Source organism: Caretta caretta, chromosome 8 (assembly GCF_965140235.1).
Source record: "Caretta caretta isolate rCarCar2 chromosome 8, rCarCar1.hap1, whole genome shotgun sequence".
NCBI classification, from domain to species: domain Eukaryota; kingdom Metazoa; phylum Chordata; order Testudines; family Cheloniidae; genus Caretta; species Caretta caretta.
In genome coordinates this window covers 80,309,278-80,326,533 of record NC_134213.1, presented here as the reverse complement: position 1 = coordinate 80,326,533, position 17,256 = coordinate 80,309,278, and the positions used below count along the sequence as shown (strand labels likewise).

The 17,256-nt window shown below is 42.9% G+C and overlaps 1 protein-coding gene across 2 annotated transcripts in view; it reads right to left on the bottom strand.

Moving 5' to 3' along the window:
* The window catches only part of LOC125641907 (uricase-like), a 38,647-nt gene extending 21,874 nt beyond the window's left edge, over positions 1 to 16,773 (bottom strand). The window contains exon 1 of one of the 2 annotated variants that reach the window (XM_075131681.1): positions 16,183 to 16,773. In XM_075131681.1, coding sequence (XP_074987782.1) covers positions 16,183 to 16,203 — 21 coding nt within the window. In that variant the 5' untranslated portion in view covers positions 16,204 to 16,773. Of the gene's footprint in view, positions 1 to 12,357; positions 12,416 to 16,182 lie in introns of those variants that run through there. The other variant, XM_048862468.2, reaches the window with a different exon arrangement.
* Between the last annotated feature and the right edge of the window lie 483 nt (positions 16,774 to 17,256).

Genomic DNA, 17,256 nt, shown 5'->3' with positions numbered 1-17,256 from the left:
TCCTAACACAAGGAAGAAAGGAGAGCAGCAGAATAGAGACCCTGGATTTCAGAAAAGCAGACTTTGACTCCCTCAAGGAACTGATGGGCAAGATCCCCTGGGAGAATAACATGGGGGGGGAAAGGAGTCCAGGAGAGCTGGCTGTATTTTAAAGAATCCTTATTGAGGTTACAGGGACAAACCATCCCAATGTGTAGAAAGAATAGTAAATATGGCAGGTGACCAGCTTGGCTTAACAGTGAAATCCTTGCTGCTCTTAAATACAAAAAAGAAGCTTACAAGAAGTGGAAGATTGGACAAATGACCAGGGATGAGTATAAAAATCAGTATAATATGATTATAATAATCAGTATAATAAAATGAGTATAATAAATTGCTCGGGCTTGCAGGAGTGAAATCAGGAAGGCCAAATCACACCTGGAGTTGCAGCTAGCAAGAGATGTTAAGAGTAACAAGAAGGGTTTCTTCAGGTATGTTGGCAACAAGAAGAAAGCCAAGGAAAGTGTGGGCCCCTTACTGAATGAGGGAGGCAACCTAGTGACAGAGGATGTGGAAAAAGCTAACGTACTCAATGCTTTTTTTGCCTCTGTCTTCACGAACAAGGTCAGCTCCCAGACTACTGCACTGGGCAGCACAGCATGGGGAGAAGGTGACCAGCCCTCGGTGGAGAAAGAAGTGGTTTGGGACTATTTAGAAAAGCTGGACGAGCACAAGTCCATGGGGCCGGATGCGTTGCATCCGAGAGTGCTAAAGGAGTTGGCGGATGTGATTGCAGAGCCATTGGCCATTATCTTTGAAAACTCATGGCGATCGGGGGAGGTCCCAGATGACTGGAAAAAGGCTAATGTAGTGCCCATCTTTAAAAAAGGGAAGGAGGAGGATCCTGGGAACTACAGGCCAGTCAGCCTCACCTCACTCTCCGGAAATATCATGGAGCAGGTCCTCCAGGAATCAATTCTGAAGCACTTAGAGGAGAGGAAAGTGATCAGGAACAGTCAGCATGGATTCACCAAGGGCAAGTCATGCCTGACTAATCTAATTGCCTTCTATGGTGAGATAACTGGTTCTGTGGATGAAGGGAAAGCAGTGGACATGTTGTTCCTTGACTTTAGCAAAGCTTTTGACATGATCTCCCACAGTATTCTTGCCAGCAAGTTAAAGAAGTATGGGCTGGATGAATGGACTATAAGGTGGATAGAAAGCTGGCTAGATTGTCGGCCTCAACGGGTAGTGATCAATGGCTCCATGTCTAGTTGGCAGCCGGTATCAAGTGGAGTGCCCCAAGGGTCGGTCCTGGGGCCAGTTTTGTTCAATATCTTCATAAATGATCTGGAGGATGGTGTGGATTGCACCCTCACCAAGTTTGCAGATGACACTAAACTGGGAGGAGTGGTAGATATGCTGGAGGGTAGGGATAGGATACAGAGGGACCTAGACAAATTGGATAGTTGAGCCAAAAGAAATCTGTTCAACAAGGACAAGTGCAGAGTCCTGCACTTAGGACGGAAGAATCCAATGCACTGCTACAGACTAGGGACCGAATGGCTAGGCAGAAGTTCTGCAGAAAAGGACCTAGGGGTTACAGTGGACGAGAAGCTGGATATGAGTCAACAGTGTGCCCTTGTTGCCAAGAAGGCCAATGGCATTTTGGGATGTATAAGCAGGGGCATTGCCAGCAGATCGAGGTATGTGATTGTTCCCCTCTATTCGACATTGGTGAGGCCTCATCTGAAGTACTGTGTCCAGTTTTGGGCCCCACACTACAAGAAGGATGTGGAAAAATTGGAAAGCGTCCAGCGGAGGGCAACAAAAATGATTAGGGGATTGGAACACATGACTTATGAGGAGAGGCTGAGGGAACTGAGATTGTTTAGTCTGCGGAAGAGAAGAATGAGGGGGGATTTGATAGCTGCTTTCAACTACCTGAAAGGGGGTTCCAAAGAGGATGGCTCTAGACTGTTCTCAGTGGTAGCGGATGACAGAACAAGGAGTAATGGTCTCAAGTTGCAGTGGGGGAGATTTAGGTTGGATATTAGGAAAACTTTTTCACTAGGAGAGTGGTGAAACACTGGAATGCGTTACCTAGGGAGGTGGTGGAATCTCCTTCCCTAGAAGTTTTTAAGGTCAGGCTTGACAAAGCCCTGGCTGGGATGATTTAGTCGGGGATCGGTCCTGCTTTGAGCAGGGGGTTGGACTAGATGGCCTCCTGAGGTCCCTTCCAACCCTGATATTCTATGATTCTATGATCAGAAGCACTGGATATGGGGAGTGAAGGCGAAGGAGGTTTCAAAGATAACAATCAGATTACTGGCCTGAGTGATAGGGAGGCTAATGGTGGTATCAGTCTTGCTGGAGAGGAGAGGTAGTGGAAATAGCATCGGAGGAAAATACTCTATTTATAAAAGTCTACAGCAGGTTCACTCTGTATTACATTGCTTTCTTTGTGCTATAGCATAAGATGTAAGTGCTATATTGTAGTGTATTCAGTAAGAAGTACAAGATGATGAAGAAATGCTAAGGATACATATTCAGTGTCCTTGAGGTAGCACGGTATAGAACAATGATACCACTACAAGAGACTACCTCAAACAGGCAACTTCCTGCCTCAATAAATTACCCTAAAATACTGCCAACTGTTTGCAGTACAATTCTGCCCCACCTTTAATAAAAAGGAAACCTCTAATAATGAGACAATATTTGTTGCTTTCTTTAAAACAGTTTTGACTGCAAATGCTTTATCTGTATGTCAATGTGAACAAAAAAGGTTCCAAGCTCCAATATAAGGTTGCAATTTTTTCTGTATTACTGATCATGCTGTTCAGACGATACACTTTACATGGTATATTAATCCTATTCCTTCCATATAGAATACAATATGATAATGAGAAAATAGGTTAGTTCCATAGATTTTGCAACAGATGCATTACATTAAGTGTAATATTGAGAACACAGCTGCTACTAATTTTATATTTTAAAACCTATCAATCAAATTGTTTTATTATTGAGATTAATTACTAAGATTAATGTGAACTTGAGGATGAAGTTCAAACTTCCAGTTGTCATAGTGCTGTTTTCTTTCCTACATGTTCTTCGTATGGTGAGTTATTGCAAAGAGAGAGGAGTGACATGGTGTGAACAACTGCCGGAAGTGGGCGTCTGACTTGAATGGAGCTAATCCCCAGATGCAACCACCAGGAGGTGTCCAAACTGCAAGTGAACCCTGTTACAGGAGGCTGAGGGTGTTTAACACCTCATGAGGGACATTCATCAGTTTGCTGGATTAGACCCAAAGGTAGTTGAAGCTCCTTAGCACTAGAGCTGGTCAGGCAATGTGTTTTTATTTCTGCAAGTAAATTCAACAAAAATGAATTTTTTTTGGTGGTGTCAGAACTTGTCATCGAGTCTTTCAGGTTTCTGTCAGAAAACTGAAGTTCCCAGTGGTCAAAAGCAAACAGAAACAATCAGAATGTATATATAAATAAAAATCTAGCTTTCAGGGGTCGATTGTCTTTGTTGTTTTTATTTTTCAATGCAAACCAGAAAAAAATGATAACTGAAATTTTCCCACAAAAATTTCCCTTTTGTCAAAAGTAAATTCTTTTGTTGCAAAAAAAATTAATTAAAATAATTCAAGCAACTCTGTTCAGCACACTGAGCTCTCATAGACGCAACTGGCAATCAGCACCTCACAGCCTGGGGCTTTGAGTGTATATGAAACATTCCTCATTGCCTCAAACATTCCTCATTCCATCAACATTCTGGTTGAACAATTTCAGTTTTATCTGTTCAAATTGTGCAGCTCTGTCACAATTACTTTGACTTGCTCTGTGGTATCACAGACAGTTATAGCTGACTCACTGCATTGTGGTGATAGCTGACGGGAATGAAACTGAATCAAGCAAGAGAAATGCACTTCAGAAAACAACTCCTTTAAAATCTGGTATTTGCTCATTTTGTGCAGCCGACTCTTTAGAAAGTCACTTTGCTTTGCTGTTACTTAGTTCCTCCATTGTCCCTGTGGGCAGCTGAAATTTCCTGCAGAAGTGAAGATGGCGACCAGGATGATGGTAAGTAAAGAACATGTGCAGAGAAGTTTGGGAATGTGAAATTATTAAATAGATGGATTACAGAACTGTAATGCACATCAATCAGTGTTTTCATCTTTTCCACTTTGGAGTTAAGCCTTTGAGCTATATGTCTGAAGAGTGAAATGTAGATTACTGAAATCTGATTGAATTTCATTGTAAATAACCCATCATTGTATTATGACTAACTGCAAAATTATCATTGATTTACAAAGTATTAATTTCTTATGTCCACAGAGCATCTAGGATCTGAAAAGTTCCTCTGAAGGTTCAGTTTTACAAAGTATCCTTTTTTTTTTTTGTCCTTGCGATTCAGCAAAGATTTTTTTGTGAATCACTCAGACCATGCTTAGTTCTGTTTCATGTTTGCTTGCAGCCACTCCTACCTCTACCTCTTCTGGCCACTGTACCTCAGCAGTTCACATGTTCTCCAGCAGAAGCCTGGGTCTCTGTACTGTCATGGACCGATACAGGAAGAATTGTTTCTGTGAAGAACTTACAGTTGACATTCTGGACAGGGCCAACAAGCAGGTGCAATACCACAGAGACAAGGATTCAGAGCAAGTGGAAAGGCACAGGCAGGCTGCGGAGTGCAGGCTCCTGCTATGCCTGCACCAAGGCCTGAATCCCCTCCATGTTACCAATGCGCTGCATACCAGAAACACTATGGACAATTCCGTGGTTGGGTGGCCCATGCAACCAGTACTTAGCAGCAGCTGGACAGGGCAAATCTAGGCCCAGCATACTTCCAGCCTTGTGCTGACCCCCTCTTCACCACATGCATCCCCCTCTACACACAAACTCCTGCAGGTCTCCACAGCTGTGCAGTTGTGGCAGGTGCATGCTAAACACACAAGGAAGGGAAAGGAGAATATGCCAGGGGGGACACACAATTAGGGGATTTTTTTTTTATGGCACTGTTTGCACTGTTCAATGTTTGGTTTATACAGTTTGCTTTATCGCTGGTTGTGGTAGTAGTTTATTGTTGTTTTGGTGCTCTAGGGAAGCTGGTTTGCTTGGCAATGCTGTGATAGTGATTTTGTAATACAAGTAAAGGCTTTTATTTTATGAAGAAAATTTTATTACCATCACTGTATCACATCTTCTAGTGTGTGTTTTGAATAATACACATAAACACAGGATAAAGCACTACAGGCAAGCTGTATCCAAATACAAATTTTCATTATATCTATGTACATCAACCAGTTGAGTAAATGCACAGTCCCCCCTCCACCCCCACCCCACATTACACCCAACCTGAGTCTGGGTGGCACAACTGAGCCTTATGTGTACAGCTGTTTTTTGCCATCCATATAGTCGAGTATGTAAGGTTCCCTCCTTATTCTTCTGAGCATAATTGTTCTTAGCCCCTACATTTCTAAGCAACTTCAAAACTGTCCATAATCTATAGAATGTACTGTCACTTCCTTCCCTCCCCACATCTCTAACCATAAAGAAGTGAGTTAGAGACTGTTAATTTACGCTTGTCTTGGCATTTTTCCTGTGGGTTCAAGTTAGAACTGTAACTTTTTAAATATGTGTTTACTGTATTGAACATGTGTGATTTCAAGAAACCAGTCAAATACTGGCAATCTGTTCATCTCTTCTGTTTGCATTATCCTTGTGCTCTATAACTGGAAGATGCTGTTTACAGTCTCACACTGTAGCCAAGTAGCAGGCAGAAATGTTCTGTATATGCTAGAGAAAAAAATGGGGAAATGCAAAAATAGATATCTATTTAAAGGCAAGTGTTAGTTCGTTTGCAATTTCAGTAGAGATTGTCTTAGCCCACACAGTTTGGATCTGGGTTTTCAGCACTTCAAACTTAGGGGTTATTTGGATCAGAAGTTTTGGGATCATTTACAAAATTTTGATACAGATTTGGATTCCGATTTCAGAAATCCAGCATTCTTTAGACCTTAGGTTTAGGTGCAGGCTGATATCTTAGTTGCAGGGTTATACACTATCTGAGTTGTCACTATCAGTTACTGATATAGGGGCTGTCACCACTGCTAATGTTTCTGTGCCTTCATATGGGTCCACTCAGTCTGAACCACTGATTCCCCCATGAAAATGTCTGCAAAGGAAGCTGATATGGCAAAAACCAATGCCCACCAACCGTAACTAGGTATAGATTTCCTTCCCTTTTCCTCCTCAGAAATAAGAACCAAACTATTACACAGCACTTAAAAGTGCACAAAGTGCTTCACTGAAGAAGTGTATGCTTGGTTTAGGAATCACACATTTGGGGGGTTAGAAACAGGTGTAGCTGCAATGCTGGTTCTCTTTGATTTTAAACAGCTTTGACTATTTTTGCTTTCATTGTGTGTATTTGCATGATAAATGGAAGGTATCTAGTATCAAAATACACAAATATTAAGAAAGAACAGAACTCTGTGAAGAATTCTAGGATCAATGAGATAAACTGTATGGATCTTTTAAAGGGATGGGATCTCAGGCAACCTGAGTGAAGCTCAGATTGTACTTCGGGCAGGTACACGTTACATTCAGTCATCTAGACTGAATACATCTGAATACATCTAGACTTGAATACATATGTGTACATTTTTCTTTTTAAATCTGCCACTCTGTTATCAAGCAGTTAAACACTGAACACAAAAACATCTTCTGTTCTGGTGATTTAAAAAATATCCCAACTTTTGTTCTCCCCCCTGCTGCCTTCCTCATCCTCTGCCCTGGAGTTGAAGGTTCTGCTACTGGAGGAGAAACCCAGTAGCATCCTCTTTCGGCTGCCTCTGAGAGGAGCCTGTTGAGATGAGGCTGATGCCTCAGACCAATGGCCTGGATATGGGGGAGAGCCGGTTGCCTGTACACTTTTCTAGTAACCCTGAAGTCCACTTCTCCTCAGTGCCCAGGTGAACGTGGCTGTTCTGGCAGTGGAGCACTGTACCACTCAGACAAAATGAGAACATTAAAACAAACTAAAGCTGGCAGTGTCAAAATCAGACACAAGAGGGGAGATCCTTTAGTTGGAATAAACAGTGCTATGACAAAAAGAACAGGAGTACTTGTGGCACCTGTTCTTTTTGCGGATACAGACTAACATGGCTGCTACACTGAAACCTGTCATTATGAGTGCTATGACAATTTACACTGGTTGAGAATCTATCCCAACATCCATCCCAAACTCACAAAAAGCAAGGAAATGTAAAGTTAAGCCACCTCACAGTACATACCTTCTACTTGTCTTCCCATAAGCACGTACCTTACCCTCATCACAACTAATAGACACCACTGATCACACACCACAACCTGAGTGCTACCCTCCCACCCCCCACCTTTGCCTTTCTGCACACACATCTTTACCAGATTATTTTCCCCCAGCACTGGTGGTTGTGGATGTTCGGTGTAGTAGTTAATTGTGTTGGGAGAGGGTAGTTTGGTAAAGGGCAGTTAAAGGGGATGATGGAAGGTTGCCATCCTTTGCTCGGGAAGGGAGGGGGGACGGAGTTAAGAAAATTCAAAGGGCAGAAAAACTAAAAGTGCGTGAAATTTCACACCCATTGGCCACCTACTTTTAAAGAGAAGCAGGAATTTATTTCCCCTTTTAAACTCATTTTAAAATGTAATCCTAACTCCTGATTTGCTACTAGATGCCTCCAGAATAACACAAACCATACTGCAGCTTTAACAATGGAAGCATTCAGCGATGAGCTGGAGGGCTCAGAGGGGCTTCTTGCTAAAATTCTGCCACCAAATGGAAAGGAGTTGTAAGGAAATTTCCCCTGCTTTAGATGGGAGTCAAACCCTCTCCAGCTGATGATTGTACCAACTTTCAGGCATTTAAAAAAGCAAAAAATCCAGGGAAGCATGGTGTGGGTCCCCCTACGGTTCCCTCCCCCATTTCAAACTACATGAGCTGAACACTCCACTTCACTATCAGTTTTCAGGACCAAAGCAGAAAAATTTCCAGTGAACTGTGTATGTGACATAAGCTTGTTTGCTAAGCAGTGATTCTGCTCTGGCTGTGGTTACAATGACAGAGGATTATTCCTGAAGTGACCAATGAATGTATTCTTTGGCCTATCTATTCTCTGCAAGCATAGACACCTGTGGCTCCCATTCAGCCAGACAGAAGGAAGAACAACTTAGTAGGAGCCCCTTGTTTGAATATTAGCAACACATTCCTGGAGACATTACCATGCTCCATAATTATCCCCAGAAACAACTCCACCTGTATATTAATTTATATTAACTGTTGTGCGGCTCTGATTATACCTTTTCTTCTGAGAAAAATACCTCACTGGATTACTCAGCCCCTAATTCTATTAAAAGGCATGAAGCTATCAGTGCCCAGGACCTGGTGGTACAGCATTGTCAGCAGTCTGCCTTAGTCTGTGTGATTTCTCACCACAGGAGATCAAGGCCAGCCCAAGCCTAACTGTGTACAGCACATGATCCAAGTCTTGCTTTTTCACAACATCCTTCCTACAATGACAAGGCTAAAGAAAGACCAGACTCCATAGATACAGATAGAAAATGACTGAAAGAAGGAAAAAAGAAATTAAAAACACAAGGAAAAGTGTGGGGAAAAAAATCTAGCAATAGAAAGTGGGGGGCAGTGGGGGAGGTTTAGGTTGGATATTAGGAAAAACTTTTTCACTAGGAGGGTGGTGAAACACTGGAATGCGTTACCTAGGGAGGTGGTGGAATCTCCTTCCTTAGATATTTTTAAGGTCAGGCTTGACAAAGCCCTGGCTGGGATGATTTAGTTGGGGATTGGTCCTGCTTTGAGCAGGGGGTTGGACTAGATGACCTCCTAAGGTCCCTTCCAACCCTGATATTCTATGATTCTATGAAAGTAGAGACCATTCAATATACTATGATCCCAAACTGGAACTTCATACCTTGATTAGGTATGAAGTTATTAGGTACTTTATAAATATCAGTTTAGATTAGATAGTTTTATACTGAGTTATTGGACAAAGAAACCTGTATCTTCAAGGTCAGAATGGATCAAAAAACTAGTCCTTCAAGGCTCTGAGCAGGAAGTCCTCAGAACCTTTCTGGCCTTTGCCTGAGGTCATGTATACTTGTATCCTATAGCGCATACTACTTATCAGCTCAGGGATCCACCAAAGACATTTAAGACTTGGGATCTATATATGAGCTACATTTGATATCATTTCTATTTTAAGTAGGTTAAATTGTTGAGTATATATTTTTTCATAGGGTTTTTAATCTATTTACCTAAATGTAAAGCGCCTTCTAAATTTATATTCTATACATCAGGTATATTTTATAAGGTATATTTGATATTAATTATTTTTTAAAAAATGAAATTTTAAAATATTAAAAATGAGCGTAAGGAAAAAATTATCCAGCTTGTTATTGACAAAAGGTTAATGTACAGTGTAAGTGATGTCAGTGACTCCTGTTGATTTTAGTATTACTTCATTGTTTTTACAATTTTGCTGATCTTAGATTTGCACATGAGATGTTTGGGGACAATTATGAGTTTCTTGAAAGATAACTAAAAGGAACAAATGTGCTCCCATCCAACTGGTCAGTTTGCAGTGCTGGAACAAAGTTAAAACAGTGCAGGCTTATAAGAGCAGAATATTGTCGTCACTGCTACCCAGGACCATTCAAAGCTGTGTGTGAAAGGAGGTAACTGTAATTCAGATTCCTACCCGTTGTGCGTTGGAGAAGTGAACAGAGATGTGAGGCGGGGGAGGGTGTTGTGTGTGTTTTAAGTTGTGTACTAGACATTTTACAGTATTGAAACTTCGCTGGAGTGTGATGCAACTCATTAGAAGGGATGTCCCTCTCTGAAAACCCAGATTGGCCTCCATCTCAGACTGATTCTGTGAAAACTTGCTTTCTATAATTTGGTGGCATCACAAACGTTGACTCATGACACTGGAGTGATAGACAATGTTATTTATATATATTTTTAAAGTCTTTCAATGTTTAAAGATTCTTGTATTCCTTTGATTCTCACATCTCTTGTTTTGGGTCGTTGTCCTGCAATGTGTCCCAGATTTGGGCTTTGGAGACTGAGAGGTGTTGAATACTCTATGAACTGCCTGTGATGTGCTCTAAAAATCAAAGGGCAGCAGCTTAAGAACTCCCCATTATAAAACAGTCCTAGAGAATATAATAGAGATGAAACCAGCTCGGTTCTATAGAAATGTAATACCGTTCTATAAAACATATAGATTTAATACTTAATGAATGATATCCCTTCCATTGGTGCTGCAACATTATCTGCTCCCCAACCTCTGAAGGAGGCAGGTCATTCTCATTCTTGATACTGACTTCGCAGCCCTGAATCAGGAAGGATTTCCTTCTCCCTGCTTTCCTCTCTGTCTTTTAAGGGTAGCCCGGCAGAATCAGGATCAGGAAACCATTAACTTCCGTTTCAGGGAAGGAAGGCAAAATAGCGGGTGGATAAAGGTGCCAACTGAAAGATGGCAGGAAAATGGACATTATTGTGGAATTATAAAAGGCAAGCAGAAGCATATCGCATCTTAACCTGGGTGCATGATTCTATTATGGCCTAGCTTAAAAACAGAATTTGGAGCTGGCCGTTTTGCTTTAGCACTTGCATGATGAGGTGGAGGGCAGAGAAAGAGCAGGGCACAGAGCATAGAAGCAGTTCTGCCTCTGCCCCGGCTGGGGTCACTATCTGCAGGGGAGAACAGTTACTACAATTGTTCCCAGTTGCCTGAGGGCCTCCCCCTCCGCTCTGCAATCACCTGTGCAAGAAGGCAAGGAACTAGGGAAATGGGAGTGAAGAGGAGAGTAGAATGAAGAGGAGAACTCAAGAGATGAGAACTGGAGGAGGAAAGAGCAAATCAGGGAAACAAAGGCAAGAGAGGCAAGAGACAACTGATGGAGAGAGAGAGAAACAAGAGGATGGGGGTGAGGTTGCAGGAAGCAGGAGAGGTGAAGGGCCAATAGCAGTGGAGGTGGGGAATGAGGGTGAGAGAGAGACAGAGGATAAATGGACAATGTGGGAATAGAAAACCTAAGATGGGGGAAGAGAACAAGATAGGAAGGGGAGGCCTCCCTGAAGGGTAGGGAAAAAGTAAAAGAGAATCCAAGGAAGGAGTGAAGGAAATTGGATCTGGGAAGAGAAACTGCTCTAGGGCCTGGGGAGAGCAGACTCATAAGGGGAAATGAAGGAGATGTACAGACAACCTCCAATGTGGAGGGGAATGGGAGAGGCGAGAGGACTTGTGGCCGGATAGCAAAAAACCAAGAGAAGGAGAAACATTTAGCACTTACTATTTATTGCACTTTCCTTCCCTATAACTCACTGCACTTAACAAAGATGGTTAAGCATCATTCACCCCATTTTAATTATGAGGAAACTCAGGCAGGGAAGAGATTACAATGAAAGACATAAACTAAAGTAACTTGTGCTGCTCACTGGCAGATTCAGGGGTAGAACCCAGATCGCTCCACATAAACATCTTGGAGAAAGAGAGAAAAGGTTTCACATGGAGAAATAAATACAGAAATAAACACCTGAAAAGAATATAAGATCAGAAAAAGCTAAATTTAGGGGGGGAAATGACATCAAGAAACTGGAAAAAATCAACTGAGGTATAGATAAAACTTTCTAGAACCCCAAATCCTCCTTTTTATATCTGAAAGCACCAGTGAAAAGTGAAATTAAAAGATTATTGAGTATGCTAAAAATGATAGAAAAGTCCATGACTTAAACAGTGACACAAACCAGTTCATTAGAGTGAACTTAGATTGACCCAAAAGTAAAATCTTGTAAAAAGAAGCTTAAAACCAACAGACCAGTTTTATAAACATTCCAGTGACAGCAGTTGGTTTTAAAGAAATAAAGCACTCCCCTGCAGTGTTTGCAACTCAAACATTACAGCAGAGAATCTGAAAATGAAAATAACTTCATTCATTTTCATTGCACAAATTAAGTAAAGAGCACAAATAATGACAAGCAAGTTGGGTTCTTTACGTTCTTTCATTTGGATGTTGTTAGTAAATGCTTTGTTTACAACAGGTGGCTTTTTAGCTTACAGATAAAAATCAAAGTTAGGTGATAAACACCTCTGTTTTGAAGTTTTATCTTATTTCATCTTACCTCCAAACGCATTCTTTTCCACTCAATTTTAGATGCTAAATAGGTCAAGTTTAATTGCCAGTGAACCGTGTACTAAACTAATTTGACAACTTTAAAATAAATATGTGAACACAAAAATATACCTTAACATTTAACATCACTGTTTCTCACTGCATTGAGATAAAATTTGTAGAACTTCTAAAAACTTACTGGCAGATGACACACTGCAGGCTGCTGCATTGTTATCTCTTGGATGGCTGAGAAGAGTAAGAGCAGCTACTGCACTATAAAAAGTGTCATCTTAATGTCAGAGGAGGAGCAATGATTGAGGAGTTGGCTTCACAAATGCAAATATTTCACAATTTATTCGGCAACACAGCATTTTTTCCTGCCCTGGGCAGAAACTTTAATGAAAGAAAATACCTATGACAAGAAAGAAAGCTAAAGCTAAATATAGAAACAAGGGGACTGATCTAATCTCATTAAAGTAAATGGGAGTTTACCCTCCATTTAAATGGAAGCAGCACTTCAAAGACAAAGCAATCACTATTAAAAATTCCCAGGCTTAAATCTTAAATCTGTTGTAGTCTCTGACGCAAGCTAAGGCACAAACAATATCTGTTGAACGCTAGTGTAATCCTGAAGTGGGGGATGTCCACTTATGGCATGTCTATACTACAAAGTAAAGTCAACTTAATGTAAATCGACATCCAGCCCCTGCAGTGATTAAGTCAGTCGTGTGTGTCCACACCATGCTCATTGTGTTGGTGGATTGCATCCTCACAAGCAGCGCTTACATCGATGCACAGAGGAGTGCACTGTGGGTAGCTATCCCACAATGCAATGAGCTGCAGGGGATTCTGGGAAGGGCTTGCAATGCCTCATGGAACCAAAACATTGTCACACGGTGGAATGGGACATGGCTTTGGCCACCCATGGTGCAATTTCCACCCCCTACCCCACCCGCAAACACTCATACTTTCTCGCACCTTTTTTCGAAAGCCTGGCTTAGCCGTGCATACACCACAGCCTGGGAAGCATGGATGCTGCTCAGCTGTGCACTATTCTTGTAGAAAGAAAAGGAATACTTGTGGCACCTTAGAGACTCAGAAATTTATCTGAGCATAAGCTTTCGTGAGCTACAGCTCACTTCATCAGATGAATGCTGTGGAAAATACAGTGGGGAGATTCATATACACAGAGAACATGAAACAATGAGTGTTAAATTTATTAATCTCTAAGGTGCCACAAATACTCCTTTTCTTTTTGTGGATACAGACTAACACAGCTGCTACTCTGAAACCTGTCACTATTCTTGTGAGATTATAAACACTTCCTGCCTTATCCTGCAACATTTCCAGAGCCGAGACATAAGCCGCTGCACAGAACATTGTGATGTCATCCAAGCAGCCCTGCTGCAAGCCATAGGACAAAACAATTCTATGTTGCTGCTGACAGTCACGCAGCAGCTGAGCATGGTGAAGTGCTGTTTCTGGTCCTGGGAAACAAGCACTGACTGGTGGGATTGCACCATTATGCAGCTACGGGATGACGAGCAGTGGCTGCAGAACTTTTAAATGTGGAAGGCCACTGTCCAGGAATTTTGTGCAGCGGTTTCCCCAGCCCTAAAGTGCAGCAATATGAAAATGAGACCCACTCTGACAGTGACAAGTGGCGAGCTCTCTATGGAAACTTGCAACTCCAGACTGCTACCAATCACCAGGGAATCAATTCGGAGTTCATAAATCCACTGTGGGAGCTGTTGTGATCCAAGTGTGCAGGGCAATTCATGTTCTGCTGAGAAGCATAGTGACTCTGGGCAATGTGCATGACATAGTGGATGGTTTTGCAGCAATGGCATTCCCTAACTGCTGTGGGGCAATAGACGGCATGCATATCCCTATCTTGGCACCAGGCGACCTTGCCAAAAAGTACATAAACCTTATGGAATACTTTTCAATGGTGTTGCAAGCGCTGGTGAATCACAGGGGGTGTTTTACCGACATCAGCGTGGGATGGTCAGGAAAGGTTCATGACATGCACATCTTTAGTAAAACAGATCTGTTCAGAAAGCTGCAATCAGGGACTTTCTTTCCAGACCCCAAAATAACTATTGATAATGTTGAAATGCCAATTGCAATCCTGGGAGACCCAGTCTACCCCTTTTTCCCACGGCTCATGAAGCCATACACCGCCCATCTGGTCAGCAGTAAAGAGCAGTTCAACAATAGGGTGAGCAAGTGCAGAATGGTGGTGGAATTGCCTTTGGGCATTTAAAAGATTGCTGGCGCAGTTTGCTCACTAGGTTAGACCTCAGTGAAAGCAATATCTCCATTGTTATCACTGCCTGCTGTGTGCTCCACAATATCTGTGAGGCAAAAGGAGAGAAATTTCTGCAGGGTTGAAGTGTGGAGGCAGATAGGCAGGCAGCTAATTTTGAACAGCCAGATACCAGGCTGGTATCAATAAACCTGGTATCAATATTGCCTGGTATCGAGGCAATAAGAAGAGCCCAGCAAGGAGCTCTGCATCTCAGGGAGGCTTTGAAAACCTGTTTCAGTAATGAGCCACAGTAATGTGCACTGCTTATCTGCATTGCCTTCCCATACCATCCCCTCCATTGAATCAGGTTCCTTGTCCCCTTCCCCAAGCCCCCATGATTGGAATAAATAAAGAGTATTTCATTCTTGAAATGTTTACTTTTATTGCATACACATAAAGAAACTTAAAGAACAGTAAAATAATGTAACCTTGGGCAAACGGTGTGATAAAATTGGGAGGGGAGAAACCAAGTCAGCTTGTCTGTGAAAGCACAGTAGACTTGACCATCAAAGGTCTTTGAATGGCTACCTTTTGTTCTTGGTACATTCCCCCAATGTTGAGTGGAAGGGATAGTGAACTGCCCCCTCACCCTACCGCTTCTAGAACGTTTGGAATAGGGGGATTGGGAACAGGGTGCTGCTTGCAGGCAGTTCTGAAGGGGCTGCGGAGGTAGTCTAGCCTGAGGCTGCATTTCTTGAAGCGCAACCAGATGCCTCAATATGTCTGATTGGTCCTTCATAATCCGCAGCATCTTGTCCTGCTTGGCATGCTCATGCTACTGGGACACTCTCCTGCTCTTAATGTCCGTGTCCAGTTTTTCAGAAAATGAAATCCTCCAGGCTCTTAACTCCATCTCAGCTGTGCCAGAGGCATTCATTATCTCGCTGAACATGTCATCACACACCCTCTTTTTCTGCCTTCTAATCTAAGAAAGCCTCTGTGCTGGTGTGGAGGATGCACTGAAGGACAAGCTTTCTGCTGTAAAGAATGCAAAGCAAAAGGCAACCATTGTCGGCACATACCCTGGGTCTAGTGTAATGTCACTATATAAAAACACTCCCCTTATTACACTAAAGTGAAAGCAAGAACATAATCAGAATCCCTAGCTATTCAATGAACTGGTTTGCTGTTCCAGCTATGGTAGGTATGGCTCAGGGGCAACCTGTGGCAAACCCATTACAGGAGCACAGGTAGATACTGCCGCCATCCCCCTAGCAATGTGGCTGCTGCTTTGAGACCAGGGACCAGCATTAAGCCTCCCAAATTGCTATCTTTGTCCCAGACAGCTCCAGAGGGTGGGGTGTTTGCGGCCACAAGAGAACCCAGGAAGCTCACCCAACCCCTTCCCTTAATGCTGCTGGTGGTAGACACTCTGGACTTGCAGAATTTGAGGTCACCACCGATCCCTGCCAACCAAACCACCGGCATATTAGGGAAAGCATGGTTGAGAAACACAGAAGTCACCAGGGGTGGTGGGTCACATGCTCAATTGTTTCTGGGTCGAGCACTTGTCGTGAAAACTTCCCCCGTTTCTCCTAAGTGACCCTATGTGATCTCAGTCTCCTGATGGTTACAGAGGCAGTAAGGGAGCAGATGCATAGCTAGAGCGGACACTGGGAAGCAGATACCCACTGCACCTCACTTTTTCTTCAGATTATACATAAACTAAAAGAGTATGTAACCCCTAGAGTTTGACTGGAATTGCATACTCACCAGAGGTGTCTTCCCCGGCATTACGCTCGGCCACTGTGCTGTCCTGTGATCGGCTGGGCTCCGGGTTTAAAAACAGCTCCTGGCTCTCGGGGAGAATGGATCCACTGCTCGCCTGTCTCCCATTCCCCTACTCCTCCTCTTCCATAATGTCTTCCTTGTTGTTGCCTGAGGTGACTCGGGACTCAGACTCCTGGGAGATGTTCGTGCTGCACTTGGGGGTAGTGGTGGGGTCGCTGCCGAGAGTCAAATGCAGCTCATTGTAGAAGCAGCATGTCTGTGATACAGAACCAGAATGACTGTTTGCCTCCTTTGTCTTCCAGTGCACCTGCCAAAGTACTTTGATTTCACACAGCACTACTGCATGTCTCTGCTGTAGCCCTTCTCCTCCATGCCCCATATGATCTTTTCATAGATGTCTACGTTTCATCTGCTGGATTGGAGCTGTGCTCCCCACAGACCAATAAAGTCCACCATCTCCTCTGCCCTCCAGACTGCACTATGTTTGAGGCATTGAGTCACCATGATCAGCTAGGCTGGCAAGCTCTCCACACTGATCAAACAGAAAATGGGAATTCAAAAGTTCCCCGGGCTTTAATTGGGGAGGAGCTGTTTCCTGTGTACCTGGCTGCTAAGCAGCAGAGTTGAAAACTATCTCCAGAGCAGTCACAGCAGAGCACTGAGAGACACCTCCTGGAGGCCAATTCAGTCAATTTCCACAAGGCTGCTTCTACACCACCTCTGTGAACTCATCAACATCAAATTAAGTGTTCTATCTCTCACAGAGGTGGAGTAATTAAGTTAACGTTAGAGGCGAGTTAGGTTGGTCAAAGAGACCTAGCACTGTAGCCACATATATTATTAGGTTGATGTAACGTGGCTTCCATTGACCTAATTTGTAGTGTAGATCAGGCCTCAGTGTCAACCATGTGGTGCCTATGGGTATGTCTAAATTGCAGTCACAGGGTGTGACTGTAGTGGCAGTAGACATACCCAAACTAGTTTAAATCGTGCTAGCTCAGGTCCCAGAACTGTGAAGCTGCAGCAATATGGGCTAGCCCTGCAAGTAATTACCCA